The sequence below is a fragment of the Somniosus microcephalus genome, chromosome 5 (genome assembly GCF_052327205.1).
Source record: "Somniosus microcephalus isolate GS21.2 chromosome 5, FLI_Smic_1.0, whole genome shotgun sequence".
Classification (NCBI taxonomy): domain Eukaryota; kingdom Metazoa; phylum Chordata; class Chondrichthyes; order Squaliformes; family Somniosidae; genus Somniosus; species Somniosus microcephalus.
Window position 1 is genome coordinate 206,089,069 of NC_140991.1, and position 17,816 is coordinate 206,106,884.

At 48.3% G+C, this 17,816-nt stretch overlaps 1 protein-coding gene across 2 annotated transcripts in view; it reads right to left on the bottom strand.

Moving 5' to 3' along the window:
* The window catches only part of chn2 (chimerin 2), a 449,790-nt gene that overhangs the window by 10,163 nt on the left and 421,811 nt on the right, over positions 1 to 17,816 (bottom strand). For both annotated transcript variants that reach the window (XM_085988610.1, XM_085988611.1), the window contains exon 11: positions 17,220 to 17,297. In XM_085988610.1, coding sequence (XP_085844736.1) covers positions 17,220 to 17,297 — 78 coding nt within the window. The remainder of the gene's footprint in view (positions 1 to 17,219; positions 17,298 to 17,816) is intronic.

Genomic DNA, 17,816 nt, shown 5'->3' on the forward strand with positions numbered 1-17,816 from the left:
CACCTCGAGTCTCTTCGCCGGGAGCAAGCGGAAGCCAAACGCAAACAGCGGAATGAGCGCACATCATCCCAAGCACCCCACCCACCTGCCCCTTCAACCACCGTCTGCCCCACCTGTGACAGAGACTGTAGGTCCCGCGTTGGACTCATCAGTCACCTGAGAACTCATTTTTAGTGTGGAAGCAAGTCATCCTCGGTTCCGAGGGACTGCCTAAAAAGAAGATATAAACAACAACAGAGTAGAAGCATGAACTTCTGAATTACATTTGAAGTAACTTTGAGAGAGCAAACAATGCAACTATACAGAAGGGCTTATAATATATAATAATAGTGCAAACATGCTATAAGTTATATAGAAATGACCTTATCACTCTGACCAGCCTCCATCCTAACCTCAACCCCAAGTCTCCTGCCCTCAACACCAATGTTTCTGCTCCCATCCTCTGTCCTAGGAACGCCTCCGATGATGACAGGTTTAGGTTCAATTGTGATGTCTCTTATTGGAATATCTGACTAACATTTACTGTTAAGGTTTACACATGAATAATGGCCACTTTGGCAAGGATCAAGAGAGAAACTGGCACCTATGGAACCATATGCAGCAAGGAGTCAAGAAAAAAGAGAATATTTGCAGAGCAAAGAAAGGTGATAAAGAAACTGTTTCATTTTTTGATTGGGAGAGATTTTTTGGAGGTACACATTAAAGAACAACAACTTGCATTTATGAAGTGCCTTTAATGTAGAAAAGCATCTCAAGGTACTTCACAGACACAGAATCAGAAAAAATGGATGCCAAGTCAAAGGAGATATGCCAAGTCAAAGGAGTCAAAGGGTTGATCAAAAGCTTGGTCCAAGAGGTGGGTTTTAAGGAGGGCCTTAAAGGAGGAGGAAGTGGAAAGGTTTAGGGAGGGAATTCCTGAGCATAAAATCTAGACAGATGAAGGCACAGTCTTCAAAGATAGGATGAAGGGAAGGGAGATGCTAGAATCGGAGAAATGAAGATCACTGGGGGATGGGGAGGGGGAATTGTAGGGATGGAGAAGATTATAGTGATAGGGAAGGAGGAGACCATGACAGGGTTTAAACAAATGGCTGAAATTTTTAAATTGAAGCCTTAGGTGGAGCAGGAGCCAATGTAGATCAGCGAGTGCTGAGGTGATTGGTGAGCAGGACTTGCTGCAAATGAGTTTTGGATGAACTGAAGTTTAAAGAGTGTGGAGTTTGGGAGGTCTGCCCAGAGAGCATTGGAATAGTCAAGTCTGGAGGTGACAAAGGCATGGATGAGATTTTCATCAGCAGATGGGCCAAGGCAGGAGCGGAGGTGGTCAATGTTATGGAGGTGGAAGGAAGCAATTTTTGTGATGGTTGTGATGGAGAGGTTGTTAGAGTCAGAAGCTCAAGGTGGGCCGATTAGGATGCTGAGGCTGAGAGCAGTCTGGTTCATACCAAGACAGTGGCTGGGGAAGGGGATAGAATTGGTAGCAAAGGTATGAAGTTTGTGGTGGGAGCTGAAGACAATTGTTTCAGTCTTCCCAATATTTAGCTGGAGGAAATTGTGGCTCATCCAGGACTGTATGTCAGAGAAGCAGTCTGATAACACAGAGGCAATGGTTGGGTCAAGACAAGTAGTGGAGAGGTAGAGCTACGTGTAATCAACATACATGTGGCTGCTGACCCATGTCTGCAGATGACTTCACCAAAGGGCAACTTGCAGCTGAGGAAGAGGAAGGGGCCAAGGATAGATCATTGGGGTCTCCAGAGATAATGGTGCATGGTGGGAAAAGATGCATTGCCGGAGATGCTTTGGCTACAATTGGATAGGTAGTGGAACCAAGAGAGGGCAGTCCCACTGAGCTGGATAATAGAGGAGAGGTATTGGAGGAGCATGCTGTGATTAACTGTATCAAATCTGTAGAGACCGAGAAGAATGAAGAAGGATTGTGCACCACAGTCACAGTTATAGAGGATGTCATTTGTGACTTTGTTTAGGGCCATATCAGTGCTATGGCTGAGGTGGGAACCTGACTTGAGATTCAAACATGGAGTTGTGGAAAAGATGTGCACAAACTTGTGGTAACACATTCAAGGACTTTGTAGGGAAACGGGGGTTGGAGATTGAGCAGTAGTTTGCAAAGACAGAGGGGCCAGGATGGGCTTTTTGAGATGGGGTGGTTTTGAAAGGGAGGGGGACAGTACCTGAGAAAAAGGAACCATTTACAATGTTAGCTAGCATGAGGGCCAGGAAGGTTAGTTGGGTGGTTAACAGTTTAGTGGGGCTAAGGGAGCAGGAGCTGGGTCTAATAGAATCATAGAATAGTGCAACACAGAAGGAGGCCATTCGGCCCATCAAGTCTGCGCCAGCTCTTTCGAAGAGCAATTCAGTTAGTCCCATTCCCCTGCTCTTTCCCTATTATCCCTCCCTGCAATTTTTTTCTCGTCCAATTCCCTTTTGAAGGCTACTATTGAATCGGTATCCACCACCCTATCAGGCAGTGCATTCCAAATCCTAACCACTCATTGCATACATTTTTTTCCTCAAATCACTTCTGGTTCTTTTGCCAATCACCTTAAATCTGTGCCCTCGACCTTTCAGCTGTGGAAAACATTATTCTATTTAAACCCTTCATGATTTTAAACACATTTATCAAATCTCCTCTTAGCAGAAAAAGGGGGTGTATGACAGATGTCAGGTTGAGAATACAAGTGAGAACCAGGCTGAATATAGAAAGTTCAGAGGGGAAAGTGAAAAAAGAAATAAGAGGGGCAAAAGAGAGAGTATGAGAATAGATTGGCTGCTGACATAAAAAGGAATCCAAAAGTCTTCTATAGGCATATAAATAGTAAACGGGTAGTAAGAGGGGGGCTGGGGCCGATTAGGGAACTAAATAGAGACCTACGCATGGAGGCAGTGGACATGGCTGAGGTACTAAATGAGTACTTTGCATCTGCATTTACCAAGGAAGAAGATGCTGCCAAAGTCATAGTGAAGGAGGAGGTCGTTAATGTTGTATCCGTGTGTTAAAGGAGACACGGAATGCAGGAGTTGGTTTCACAGGTGTTTACTGAACAAAGTCTGGAGGTGAACTAACAGATACAAGACACTATACAGGCTTATATAGCCCGAGTGGCCATTACCGGCATTGCAGTACACAGGGGGCTCTTAAAGGCACATACACCACAATTCCTCCCCTTTTAGACAACCAGTACATAACATTTTAAGTAATCATTAATTAACATGTTACAAGAACAATAATCTACACATTTGCTGCAGTTAATCAATTATAAGTCAGTCTCTCTGGAGGCTTCCTGACTCGGTCCGGATAACGCCTCGGTGGTGTAGTAGTTTTTGGTGGTGTAGTAGGTTCTTTTGGCAAGGTCGATTCGGCTTGAATGCCAGTGTCGGGTTCATCTGGTTCCAGTATCACCGGATCGGAGGTAGATACTATGGGTATCTCTGCTTCATCATTAGGCGTATAGAGTTGTGGTGTAGGTTGTCCCTTTTCAGATGACTCTATGATCTGGTCAGCATGGCGCCTTATTATGCTTTCTCCAATGTCCACGGTATACATCAGCGGTCCTAGTCGTGTGCAAATAGTTCCAGGCTGCCATTTCTCGGTACGGTAGTCCCGGGCCAAAACTTGTTGACCTACCTGGAAGGTTCTAGTTGGCCTTTCATTCATGCCTTGAAATTGCCGGTTCTCCACGTCCCTTCTGATGTTTGGCTTGATCAAATCCAGCCGGCATCTTAGGCTTCTATTGAAGAACATCATGGCGGGAGTTTGGTTTGTAACCACATGTGTTGCATTCCTGTATGCAAACAAGAAGTTATCTACCTTATGCTGTAGATTTATGTCTTCATTACCCATGGCCTTTATGGCCTTCTTGAAGGTCTGGACAAACCTTTCAGCCAATCCATTGGTGGCGGGATGGTATGGGGCGGACGTGTAGTGCTTAACCCCATTGTTTTTTAAGAACTTCCTGAATTCTTCGGACACAAATTGCGGTCCATTATCAGAACAGGTCTGCTCAGGCAGCCCATTCCTGGCAAATATGGTCCTTAATACTGTGATGGTTTTTTTCCGTGGTGGTGGAGGACATCTTTATTACCTCCGGCCACTTGGAGTGTGCATCAACCGCGATTAAGAACATGGGCCTAGAAATTCAGTAAGGCCCCGCCAGGTCTTTAGCGCCCGAAATTTAGCGCTCGCCCGGATTCCCGTAGCGCCCGCCTGAAATTCAGTTGCGGCGCCCCAAGACGGAGGCGGGCGCTATTGCAGGGTTTGGCCGCCTCGCTTGGGGCGATGAAAGTCAATTGCAGGTGTCCAGCTGCCGCTGCGGCACCCAATGCGGTGCGGCAGGCTGAGGTACTGCCGGCCTCCTCCTTCTCTTAAGGAGGAGCTGCCTGCAGCCGTGAGATTGCCGCTGGATTCCACCAGCAAATGAGCCCGGCACCACGGAGAAGTGCCGGGCTCGCGGGAGTCAGACACCAATGCCGCGGGGGGGTGGTGCAGGAGTCCGGGGAGGGAGGTGCGGCCAGGCGGCCGCCGGGAAAGCGGCCGACCGCCCGTCCACCTTTATGCGCCGGCCTCACGGAGCTGCAAGGCACCGTTTTTCAAACGCTGTTTGCGGCTGCCACGGGCGAGGCGGCCGCAACTGAATTTGGCGGTCGGCACGGAATCGCATTGGAGCCGGGGCGCTGCGCACACCGATGACGTCATCGGTGCCGGCGCAGCGCTACCGGCTAACGCCGATGTTAGGGACCAACTGAATTTCGGGCGCTAAAAATCTTCCGGCGCAAACCACTCTTTAGCCAATAAGTGGGCGCAAACGCGACTGAATTTCTAGGCCATTGAGTCCATAAATGGACCAGCAAAGTCGATGTGTACCCTTTGCCATGGAGATGAGGGCCACTCCCATGGATGTAGAGGGGCTTGTGGTGGGGCGTTTTGGACCTTCTGGCATCCTAGACAGCTTTTGATCATTTCTTCGATGTCTCCATCGATACCTGTCCACCACACAAACGCTCTGGCTAGTAGGCGCGATAAACCGTCAGCATTCCCATGCTGTTTTGATCCTTTGTATTCTATGTCATATTGGTGTGCCCCTAGGAAAAGGGACCACCTCTGTAGCCTTTGCGCTGTCATAATGGGAACACCCTTTTTAGGGTTGAATATGGAGACGAGGGGTTGATGGTCAGTCAACAAGGTAAATTTTTGTCCGTGTAGGTAATGGTTGAATTTCTTCACTCCCCATACCAGGCTGAGTGCTTCCCTGTCGATCTGGGCATAGTTACGCTCAGCTGAGTTCAATGAGCGTGACGCAAAAGCTATCGGCCGCTCCGAGCCATCAGGGAATCTATGCGATAATACCGCTCCTACGCCGTAAGGGGATGCATCGCACGCCAGTCTGATTGGCAGTGATGGGTTGTAATGAGCCAAAACTTCCTTGGACGTGATCAAGCCTTTGCATTTATGGAAGGCACGTTTACAGTCTTCACTCCATTTCCAAATTACTCCCGTTTGTAGCAGTTCGTTAAGAGGGTGCAGAAGAGTTGACAAGTTCGGTAAAAATTTATGATAGTAATTTATCAATCCCAGGAACGACCTTAATTGTGAAACATTTTCAGGTGCTGGGGCTTTTATGACCGCTTCAATTTTTTCAGGTGACTTATGCAACCCTTCCTCGTTAATTATGTGGCCACAATATGATATTTGTTTCTGGAAAAATTCGCACTTGGGGCGATTTGCTCGTAGGCCCCGTTCTCTCAGCCTAGTGAGCACCTGCTCCAAATTGGCAAGGTGCTCGTTGTCGTTTTCTCCTGTTACAAGGATGTCGTCTAGGTAGCATTGAGTCCCCGGAATCCCTTGGAGGACTTGCTCCATAGCTCTTTGCCAGATAGCTGGAGCTGATGCTACTCCGAAAACCAGTCGATTGTACTGGTACAGGCCTTTGTGTGCATTTATCGTGAGATACTTTTTAAGAGGCCTCTTCAACCTCCATCTGTAGATATGCCTGTGCCAATTCAATTTTGGTGAAACGTTTCCCTCCGGATAGTGAGGCGAAAATATCTTCTATCCTCGGAAGAGGATACTGTACCGTGTGAAGGACCGGCTTTACAGTCACCTTGAAGTCCCCACAGATGCGAATTTTTCTCTGTTCTTCAGATTTATCATTATTCAACGTTTTCTTCATGACCGGGACGATGGGTGTTGCCCACTCGCTCCAATCTATCTTGGATAATACGCCTGTCTTTTCCAAATTCTCCAGCTCTGCCTCGACTACTGGACGAATTGCGTATGGCACCGGCCTTGCCTTAAAAAACTTGGGAATTGCCGCATCTTCCACTTTTATTGAGGCGGTGATGCCTTTCAAGGTTCCTAGTTCCTGTTGAAACACTTCCTTGGCGTTGGCCAAGATGTCTTTTAATCGTTCAGGTATGACGTCATCATCATTTTTTTTCTTACTGGTCATCATCAGTGCCTGAATGGAGTGCCAGTCTAATCGTATCTTCCTGATCCATTCACGTCCCAACAGCGGTGGACCACCATCTTGCAGAACGTATAAATACAACTTCTGTATTTCCTTGCCGTTGTATACAACAGGCACCCTTATTTTCCCTTTGGGGTATACTTTCTGCCCCGTATATGTTTTCAAGATAATGGATGTGTCTTTCAAAGGTATATGCGGAAATAGCTGCTCGTAATCCCGTTGACTTATGATGGTCAGAGCTGATCCTGTATCTAGCTCCATTTTAACTGGGGACCCCGCTATCGTGAGGGTAACCCAAATGGTCTGGTAATCTTCTTTGGCAATTACATTATGTAATTTGAGACAGCTTAGTCTCTTGTTTCCGGAGTCACTATCGCTCTTCTGGTCTTCGGAGCTACTGTCCGTCATCATTTGCACCTTTCTGTACTTTTCCTTATTGATTTTTTTCCTGTCCATGAATTTTTTGTTTCCAGATCGGCATACACGTGCAATGTGTCCAATCTTTCCGCATTGCCTGCATGCTTTGTCCTTGAACCAGCAGTCCCTCTGGTCATGGGTGGATCTGCCGCAGCGATAACATCTCTCAAAACCCTGTGTAATTTCATGGGTGCCGAAGTCCTGTGGCTTTTGCTGTATCTCTGCAGCTCCTCTTGCGGCTGCTTCGTATGATACAGCCACACTGAAAGCCTTGTCCAGTGTCAAATCTTTCTCAGAAAGTAGCCTTTTCTGTGTTCCTTCACTTAGGAGACCGCAGACGAATTTGTCTCGAAGAGAATCTGCCAGTCCTGCCCCGAATTGGCAGTACTTTGACAGCTTCCTTAATTCGGTGAGGTAATCAGCGTTTCTTTCATTCTTGTGCTGATTCCTCCTGAAGAATTTGAATCGTTCCGCTATCAGCAGCGGTGTTGGGTTTAAGTGCTCCTGTAGGGTATCAACAATCTCCTTAAAATTCTTGTCCTTCCGTTTGGCTGGAGTGATTAAGTTTCGTAACAGCCCGTATGTCCTTGCGCCCATTAGATTTAGAAGTACTGATGCCTTTTTATCATCCTCTATTTCATTTGCTGTGCAATATACCTCCACTCTTTCCACATATGTGGCCCAATCCTCTATATCGCTATCGAAAGCAGTAATATTGCCAGTCTTAGGCATCCTGAAAAAAAAAATGGCGCCTCCCGCGCTTTCCTTTCTTCCCCGCAGAAAAAAAATGGCGCCTCCCGCGCTTTCCCGCCGCTGCTGACAACGCTGTTCTCCACAGTTTTTATTTACATAGGTATTTTTAATAGGTGGAGACTCGTTCCCGCCGGACTCTCTGGGACTTTTCCCTCCCTCTGCTTGGTCCGAACGCCGACCTGCTTTGCAGCGCAGGCCGTCTCCCGAGTGCTCCACCCTCTGTCTCTGTTTGCCTCCGCCTTCGCTGCTCGGCCCCGCTGCAGAGCCAGCCGATGAAGCCGCAGCCCGCCGCCCAGGAAGGATTATTGCAGTACCTACCACCAGCTCGGCTAGCTGGTGAAACCCCAGTTTTTTGGGGTTTTTTTCTTTCTTGTTTTTCTTCGATTTTCGTCTGAGGAATCGATCTCCTTGAGGTGCTGCCGAATTGCAGGTAAGTCCGTTTACAATTCGTCGCCACTGTTGTATCCGTGTGTTAATGGAGACACGGAATGCAGGAGTTGGTTTCACAGGTTTTTACTGAACAAAGTCTGGAGGTGAACTAACAGATACAAGACACTATACAGGCTTATATAGCCCGAGTGGCCATTACCGGCATTACAGTACACAGGGGGCTCTTAAAGGCACATACACCACAGTTAAGATACTGGATGGGTTCAAAATTGATAAAGAGGAGGTACTAGAAAGGCTGGCTGTACTTAAAGTAGATAAGTGACCAGGACCGGATGGGATGCATCCTAGGATGCTGAGGGAAGTAAAGGTGGAAATTGCGGAGGTGCTGGCCATAATCTTCCAATCCTCCTTGGATACGGGGGTGGTGCCAGAGGACTGGAGAATTGCAAATGTTACACCCTTGTTCAACAAAGGGTGTAAGGATAAACCCAGCAACTACAGGCCAGTCAGTTTAACCTCGGTAGTGGAGAAGCTTTTAGAAACGATAATCTGGGACAAAATTAACAGTCACTTGGACAAGTATGGATTAATTAAGGAAAGCCAGCACACATTTGTTAAAGGCAAATCATGTTTAACTAACTTGATTGAGTTTTTGGATGAGGGAAATGCGGTTGATGTGGTGTACATGGACTTCCAAAAGGCATTTGATAAAGTGCCACATAATAGGCTTGCCAGCAAAGTTGAAGCCCATGGAATAAAAGGGACAGTGGCAGCATGGATACGAAACCGGCTGAGTGACAGGAAACAGAGAGTAGTGGTAAATGGTTGTTTTTTGGACTGCAGGAAGGTACACAGTGGGGTTCCCCAGGGGTCGGTTCTAGGACCACTGCTTTTCTTGATATATATTAATGACTTAGACTTTGGTGTACAGGGCACAATTTCAAAATTTGCACATGGCACAAAACTTGGAAGTATAGTGAACAGTGAGGAGGATAGTGATAGATGAAGAAACATAGAAGATAGGAGCAGGAGTAGGCCATTCGGCCCCTCGAGCCTGCTCGGCCATTTAATGAGATCATGGCTGATCATCCAAATTCAGTACCCTGTCCCTATAGAAACATAGAAGATAGGAAGGACTTCAAGAGGAAACAGGCTGGTGGAATGGGTGGACACGTGGCAGATAAAATTTAACACAGAAAAGTACGAAGTGATACATTTTGGTAGGAAGAACGAGGAGAGGCAATATAAACTAAAGGATACAATTCTAAAGGGGGTGCATCAACAGAGAGACCTAGGGGTATATGTGCACAAATCATTGAAGGTGGCAGGACAAGGTTGAGAAAGCGGTTAAAAAAGCATACGGGATCCTGGGCTTTATAAATAGAAGCATAGGGGGTGATTTTAGCTCAGGTGCGGGCTGTTGTCGTGTTATCCGAATTTCGTGTTTCCCACACGAATCTAAATGGATGTGGGAGATTGATGCAACTTTAACTCAATTGGCCAATTGATTTCCAACGCATGGGAAGCCTTTGCAAGGGGGTTTTTCATGGCTGAAAGTCCCCTCCGATTACGTCATCATTGCTGCTGCATTTAAGGTCCACAGCAAGTCTTGCTTCTTCTGCAGGCTTCAAAGCTTCCTCCATTTGGTGTCAGAGGGACCTGCAGGAGAGATGACAAGCGGGAGGGCAAGAGCAGCTCCTTGCTTTGACGAGGCAGCACTTCAGGCATTGGTGGATGGGGCTAGGGCCAACAGGGAGGTCCTGTTCCCTTCATCAGGGAGGAAGAGGCCTTCCACTCAGACCAAGGCTGTGTGGATGCAGGTGGCTGAGGAGGTCAATTCCTTGGGAGTCACCCGCAGAACCTGGACACAGTGCAGGAAAAGATTTCATGACCTTCAGCGCACTGGAAAAGTGAGTATGAATTTCCAATCACCCTCAAGCTGATCCCCATCGCCTTTCCTCACCAGTACTCAGCTTCAGCAATCTCTTCCTCCACATCTCACTTGACACTGACATCCATGCACCCTTACCCATTCCCTCTCTCTCTATGCTCACATTCACATAACTATTCCACCATGCAGCCCTCACATTCCCTCTCACTCTGATGCTTTGAACACAACTGACAACACACAGGGAGGGCCCTTGGTCTTGTAACCTCACTCCATCTTTGTCTCCTTCTAAGTATCTATGCTATGCAATCTCTACACTCACTACTTCTTTCTCACTCAACCTCCACTTGTCTTCCTCATTGCAGGAAAAGAGAGCTCACAACAAAAGAGAGCGAGCCAGGACAGGAGGAGGGCCACCCTCAATAGCCCACCTGACCCCCTGGTAGGAGGCCGTCCTGGAAATCATTGGCATTGAGGATGATTCGCGCATGCGGGACAGACAGACGGGTGCAACACAGCAAGCTGGTGACAGAAAAGTTTCCCATCTCTCTCTTTGACATTGCATGAGTCGCTGATAATGAATGTCAAGCTGTGACAGATGGACTTATGAGCATCTGCAAAAAGCTATGTGCATGTAGCCTCGGCATCACATCTGTAACTCTTTCCTTTACTCTCCCACAGGATCATCACAAGCATCCGTCCCCCCTAGCCAGACTCCTCAGAGGAAGCTGCAGCCTCTGAGGGTGCAGCGTGAGCAGAATTCTACGCACCCAGCACCAGCGCATACACTCACACCTCGGTGGGACCTTCGGGACATAGAGTAGTGTTGTCACCTGGTGTATCCCAGCTCACAAGTGAGCATCAGCAGATTGTGGAGACAGGGACAGCAGCGGAGAGTCCTAGTTGGAGGGCGCAGGACTCTGCCAGCTCGGCTCAGCAGCATGTCGACCCTCTGCCTCTGGGTCCATCCATGAGATCAGCGGTGATGGAACTCCAGGCACAGATGCAGGAGTCTCTGGCAGGTTTTGTCTCTAGGGTCGCTGCGAGTGTGGAGCGAGTGGAGGAGTCCATAGCGAACATAAGCAGAGCCTTTGTGGAGTCATTGGCGCATGAACGCATCAACACGGAAAGGATGGCTACCTCCGTGTTAAGGCTGGCTACCATGCAGGAGAGGATGGCTATGGTAGAGGAGAGGAGGGCTACGGCCATGGAGGAGCTTAGTCACCAGGGTATGGAAAACATGGTCATTGTTCAGAATAGAATGACATCTCTTGAGGAGCGATGGGCATCTACTGAACAGAGAAACCAGACCTTCATGGAAGTCCTTCTGAGTAGGACTGCCATTGAAGATACAGGTCCCCACGGCCCCCCTGATGTGCAGCAAGGTGCTCTCCAGCCACTTGCAGGCGCTGAGGGGGACCTGGCCCATGAGAGGGAGTTTGGTGGCAGACCTCAAGGAAGTGGGGGCTCCTCTCCAAGCGCTCACACTTCCATGCCACTGCAAAGCCCTCGGTCAGAGCCCCACTGAAGTAAACACCCAAGTGAGATAGGCATCTCAACCCCAGACTGCTGACGAGACCTCACAGGCTCGCAACCCCAGAGGGCGCCCGCCAAAGGTGTCGAGACAGGAGCAGCAGGAAAGTGAGCAGGGGGCCTCCACATCTGCTGAAGCCACAGGGAAAGCACTATGTAGGTGCACGCGTAAGAGGAAATTCTGCACAAGGGTAGTCACTTGGGTGAAATGTTGTGTTTATTGTAAAAATGCCATCAGTTGGTTCTTGTACATAAACAGTCTGATGGCAACTGTTGCAGTTGTGGCGTGTGTCAGTTCGCGAATGGGACTTTCACATTGAGGGCTTAGGATTACTTGCAGTTGTCAGTATGCTGGTCAAATAGCTAGGAATCCGCAAGGTCTTGGCCATTGTCGATGTTCAGGTAAGAAGCTGCAAAGCAAAAGTGTTTGATTGACTAGGCTAAGCAAATCTGGCCAGGATGAGCGCGTTCCTTGCATCCCGGGCAGCAATGTTCTCGTGTAATGCTGCCGCTGGTTGATGGGCCTCTGCAGGATCATCGTTTTCGCCCTCCTCCTCCAGAGGAGGAGGATATGTGAGGAGCCACTTGTTCCTCAGGAATCTGCAAGCCACGATGCTGTGCCATGTTGTGAAGTACACAGCAAACCACGACGATTCTGGAGACCCTGGCTGCTGAGTACTGTAGGGCACCACCTGATCTATCCAGGCATCTGAAGCGCATCTTCAGCAAACTGATGGTTTGCTCGATAATGGATCTGGTGGACATGTGGCTGGAGTTGTAGTGCTCCTCAGCTTCATTGGCTGGCCTCCTCAATGGCGTCATTAGCCACGTCCTCAGGGGATAGCCCTTGTCTCCAAGTAGCCATCCGAAAAGTTGGTCTGGCGGACTGAATAGCGGAGGCACACTAGACTGGCACAGTATGAAGGACTCATGGCAACTGCCAGGGTACATGGCACAAACATGCAAAATTTCCTTCTTGTGGTCACACACCAGCTGAACGTTGAGGGAGTGGAAGCCCTTGCGGTTGACAAAAATACCTGGATTGCGATGGGGTGCCGTAAGGGCCACATGTGTGCAGTCAACGACGCCCTGCACCCTTGGAAAGCCTGCCAGATGGGCTAATCCAACTGCTCGCGCCGTGACATTTGCGCGATCCCTGGTGAAATGGATGTGACTGTGCATGAGGACAAAGAGGGCATCGGTTACCTGCATGATGCAAGTGTGTGCGGCTGCCTGGGAAATGCCGCTGATGTCTGCTGCTGATCCCTGGAAAGAACCTGAGGCAAAAAAGTTGATTGCGGTGGTGACTTTGATGGCCACTGGTAATGGTTGTCCACCTGGTCCTCTGGGCAGCAGGTCTTGCTGTAGCATTGTGCAGATGTCAGTCACTACCTCTCGCGAAAGTCGGAGCCGCCTTTGGCACTGCTGCTCAGACATGTTGAGGTAGCTGACCCTGCGTCTGTAGACCCTGTCTGGGGGGTATCTCCTGCGCTGGCGGGCTTCCAGGCGCTGGCCCCTTCTGGCCTGTGCAGCGTCAGGTGGGTGAGCAGCAGCCTGGCGCTCCTGCTGCTGCTGTTGCTGCTGTTGTTGCTTGCTCTGCTGGTGCTGCGGCTGGTGCTCGAGCTCCTCTAATGCCCAGATGGGAAGGAAATAAATGGCTCCCATGCTTTTGGTATATGCCTCAGTTGAGGAAGCGCTGAGGGAAGGTGGCGCGAGGGGTTTCCAAGGAGGTCACAATGGAGATGGATGTGAGGCACCAAACCTTCCACAGGTGTGGTTAAGCCTTGTAAAAGTTGCCCCAGACCTGAGACCACAAAGTCCTGCCACCTGAAAATCATGGCTGAGCAAATCTCAAATTTAATGGTTGACCTGCAGTTGAAAGTCACCAATGCAATAGTGCTCCCGCCAGGTTTCACATTCGTGATTCCCACCAGGCGGGTTTTACGTGGGAAAAAGGTTAAAGTTGCAAGGGCCTGTTAAAATAGGATTATAGAGGCCATTTAGTAGTAATTAAGGGCCTTAAAGACCAGTCCCGCCTGTTGGATGCGGGACGGAGTCAGGACCATCAGACACGCCTGAGTTAAAATTGCTCAGAGTTGGGAACCAGACGGGGGGGGGGGGGTCCCGCCCGCCATTTTTTGCGATTTTAACCCCCTGCCCGCCTCAAAGTCCGCCTCACGGCCCAATGAAAATCGAGGCCATAAAGTACAAAAGCAAGGAAGTTATGATGATCCTTTATGAAACACTGGTTTGGCCTCAACTGGGCACCACACTTTAGGAAGGATGTGAAGGTCTTAGAGAGGGTGCAGAAAAGATTTACCAGAATGGTTCCAGGAATGAGGGACTTCAGTTACGTGGATAGACTGGAAAAGCTGGGGTTGTTCTCCTTAGAGCAGAGAAGGTTGAGAGGAGATTTGATAGAGGTATTTAAAATCATGAGGGGTCGAGACAGAGAGAAACTGTACCCGTTGGTGGAAGGGTCAAGAACCAGAGGACACAGATTTAAGGTGATTGGCAGAAGAACCAAAAACGTCATGAGGAAAAACTTTTATATGCAGCGAGTGGTTAGGATCTGGAATGCACTGCCTGAAAGGGTGGTGGAGGCAGCTTCAATCGTGGCTTTCAAAAGGGAGTTGGATAAGTACCTGAAAGAAAAAAACTTGCAGGGCTACAGAGAAAGGGCAGGACTAGCTGAAGTGCTCTTGCAGAGAGCCGGCATGGGCTCAATGGGCTAAATGGCCTCCTTCTGTGCTGTAACCATTCTATGATTTACTTTTCACTCTCCCTTGGAACTGTGGACATCACTGCTCTTGGACATTGGGTTTCACTCTCACTGCTCCTCACTCCTCTGCTTGTAGACCAAATCCGCTGGTGCAGACTGCTAACACCCGGGTCCACTATGCACCCTCTACTGGACCCCTGAATCAGCATCTGCGGGCTCATGGTCGACTCTCCACTCCTCTTCAGTCCTCTGTTTCCACTGGACAATGTCCAGCAGTGCACCCACTGATATTTTCCCCTCGAACCGTTCCGGGATTCACTTTCTCTGCACAACTCTCTCTGATCCTGGACACTGGATGGAGCGGACTCCATTCTGTCAAAAAGGTTAATTTCATCCTGTCAGAAGACCTCAGACATTAACTTTGGAGTCTCTCATATTGTTTCCTTGTCTTCTGCTCTCAACCAGAACATGTTTGTCCTAATCACTACCAACCGACGTAACCTAAATTTGCTCTGTGCCCTCTCGGACTCTTGCCATCAATGCTTTATTGTGGATGACTGCATTAACATCGTGGCTTTGATGGAAACTTGGCTCATGGCTCTTGACACCATGCCCCATCTGAAGCCTCCCTGTCTGGTTATACTTTCCACCATCTACCCAACCCAATGGGTACCTCTACAATGTTGCCACCCTCCATGACTAAAAGAAAATCCATTAAAAAAAAATCACTGGAACTGCAATTCCCATGCAATGGTCCAGTCCTAGGGATAATAGGTCTTTATGATTTCAAATAAGCTGTTTATCTCATATGAAGGTCCATTAGCCTTAGCCACGTAAACACTAATAGGGCAGTCAGCATGATGCCAGCAGAATTACAGTCTGGAACGTCTAGTATGCTGCATATTACATTGAAAAATTAGATTATCCATGTAATTTCCATTGCTAGTTCTATTATAGTATTGGCATGAGGCAAATAAATTATGGATTTTAGGTACTCGTCTATAGAGCACAGACAAACTTGAAACTATGGCTCCAGCCCAGGATATTACACTGCCAGGAGGTTACATTGAGTCTGCATCGCACATGAAAAAGGGCATTACAGCAAGTTTTGTGTGGAATGAAGACCGATTCCCACAGCTAGACAGCACTCTATGGGGGAAAATTTCAGTTGTTTGCGCCTCCCATTAGCGCCTTAAGAGGGCGCTAATGGGGCGCAAAGCAACTAGCGCCCGGGTGTGGCAATATTTGCGCCGCTCGCGAAATTAACTAGACATTTTGCGGTGGCGCTAAACACTACCGCCACAATCTCCTGCGCTGACAGATCGTGACGTCAGTTGAGTGCGCAACACCCTGGTAGTGCCCGGGATCGGATATTGAGTGGCGCCCCCTGCCTTACCGCTAGCAACGACAGGTTGAGGGGAGCGTTTTGCAGTTAGAAAGGGACAGGGGGAACGCTATTTAAAGGTGACCGCTTCCTGCCTTTTTTTTGTTGGTGAAATTTTTGCACCATGCATTCTGAGAGAGAGAGAGAGACTTCTGGAGAGATTCAACGCTGTGTGAAGGGGTTTTGGGTACTGAGCAGCACTTTGCAGGTTCATTTTGATTTGCCCTTCCTTGCTTCGCCAGCGCTCTGAGGTAGTGCCTCGCTGCTCAGCCTTTACGCCTTAAGACAGGTGCGAAGCGCCTGATTTAGCGCTCCAATCACCTCCAGGGGCGATAAAAGCCAAGTTTGCCATCGGAGACGATAATTAGCGGCAGGCGCTAAACTTTGCGCACGGCCGATAATGGCACCCCAAATGGGGCGATACTGAATTTTTCCCCCCATATTCCACTTATTCACCAACAATTCATCGATACTTTTTCATTATTTACTCTCATAAACTCTTTCATTTGAAATACTTCTATTAGACCCCACACCCAACCTTCTCTGCTCTAATGCATACTAGGGTCTAGAAATTTGGCTCCTTTGCACCTCCCGTTAGTGCCTCCGGGGGGGGGGGGGGGGGATAATGGGGCGCTAACGACTTACCGCCCAGGTGTGGCGATAGTACCGCCATCTGCGGCGATGATACTGCCATCCGCGAAATTCACCTGGAGGTTTGCGGCGGAGATCGTGACGTCATCCGGCTGCGCGGCGCCCCGGACCTGAAATTCGGTTCTGCCCCCTGCAGCATCGCCGGGTGATGACACCGACAGCTGCAGGAGGGGTTGTTTGCGAGGCTGGGTGCTTCGGAAGCGGTAATTAAAGGTAAGGCCACTGGTCTGCAGAAAAAATTTGTTTCCATCCCTTAGGCTGCCATTTGAAAATGTTTAACTGCCGTGATTGATCAGCCCTGCACTCTGTTAGAGTGCTTGGGGCTGATCATCGTGGATTCTGGCTGCTGTCGGCAATGAGGGACATCGCTGAAATGCAGAGCCTGCAGCAATGGCCCTTCCCTTTAAGGGAGGGAAGGAGCCCTCGGATCCCGGCAGTGCTGCACGGGACATTGTGCTGCACGGCACCTCTACTGCCCCTCCTGCAGGGTTTAGCACTCCAGAAGGGAAGTGGTAGTGCTTGATTTAGCGCTCCACTTCCTTCCTGGAGCACTAACTCACAATTTAGTGAAAGCTGAGAATCATTAGTGCCTGGTGCCAATTTTTCCAGCTTTCAAAATTTAGCGCCCTAAACGAGGCGATACCGAATTTCTTCCCACTAGTTTTTCAGGAGTCTCATCATAACTAGCGCATTTCACACCTAATCTAGAGCTGTCTTTTGTCTCCACTAGTCCTATCACCATCTCGTCTCGTTTTGAATACCTCTTAATGTCTCTTCTCTTTTGTTCTCTCCCAGCCTGGCCTCTTAATCTATTTCATTCCCTGTGCCTCTTTAGTTTTGACAAAGGGTTTTGACCCGAAACGTTGACTCTAATTTCTCTCCACGGATGTTGCCTGGCCTGCTGAGTTTTTCCAGCATTTTCTGTTGTTAATTTGAAATGCATATTTTGTTTTATATTATAGTTAAAACCATAAGGTAAAGTGATGGACTCACCTCTGTCAAAAGCCATTTTAACATCTTCTATGTGCTCGGTAAATCCAGAGACTCTGTAAAGCCCTTCGGATTTCAAGCCTATTGCACAAATGGAAAATTGTTAGTTTATGGGTGATAGTTAATGGAGCTTAAAATAGAAGTTTTCAGAGCACATCCATGAATATTCTCATGTTGGGAATAGTAAAAGTATTCAGAACCCAACACCCTACTCCATGCAGGAAGAAGTCAAAATGTCCATTACTACCCCTACTGGTTTTAGTGGGGGAAAAAGGGCCGACATAATTCTCTCTTCCATTCACTGAAAATCAAACATGTAGGAGTCTGTTTTTTTATATCTCTGTGTATTCTTTTTAGCACAGGAAAAATGTACTTCACATTAGAAAATAAGGTATTATGTTACTGAGTGCATTGTTAACCCAACAACACTCATGAGATACAACTTTTACTGAAATATTTTCATTCCATATATAGGTTAATAGAGTACGCGTCCTTCACCCATACATTTTGGAAATCATATGCTAAATAAACATCCCCATTGCAACCCAACAGCAACAGAAAATCTGTGATCTAATGATCACTACAGTTACAGCCATGACA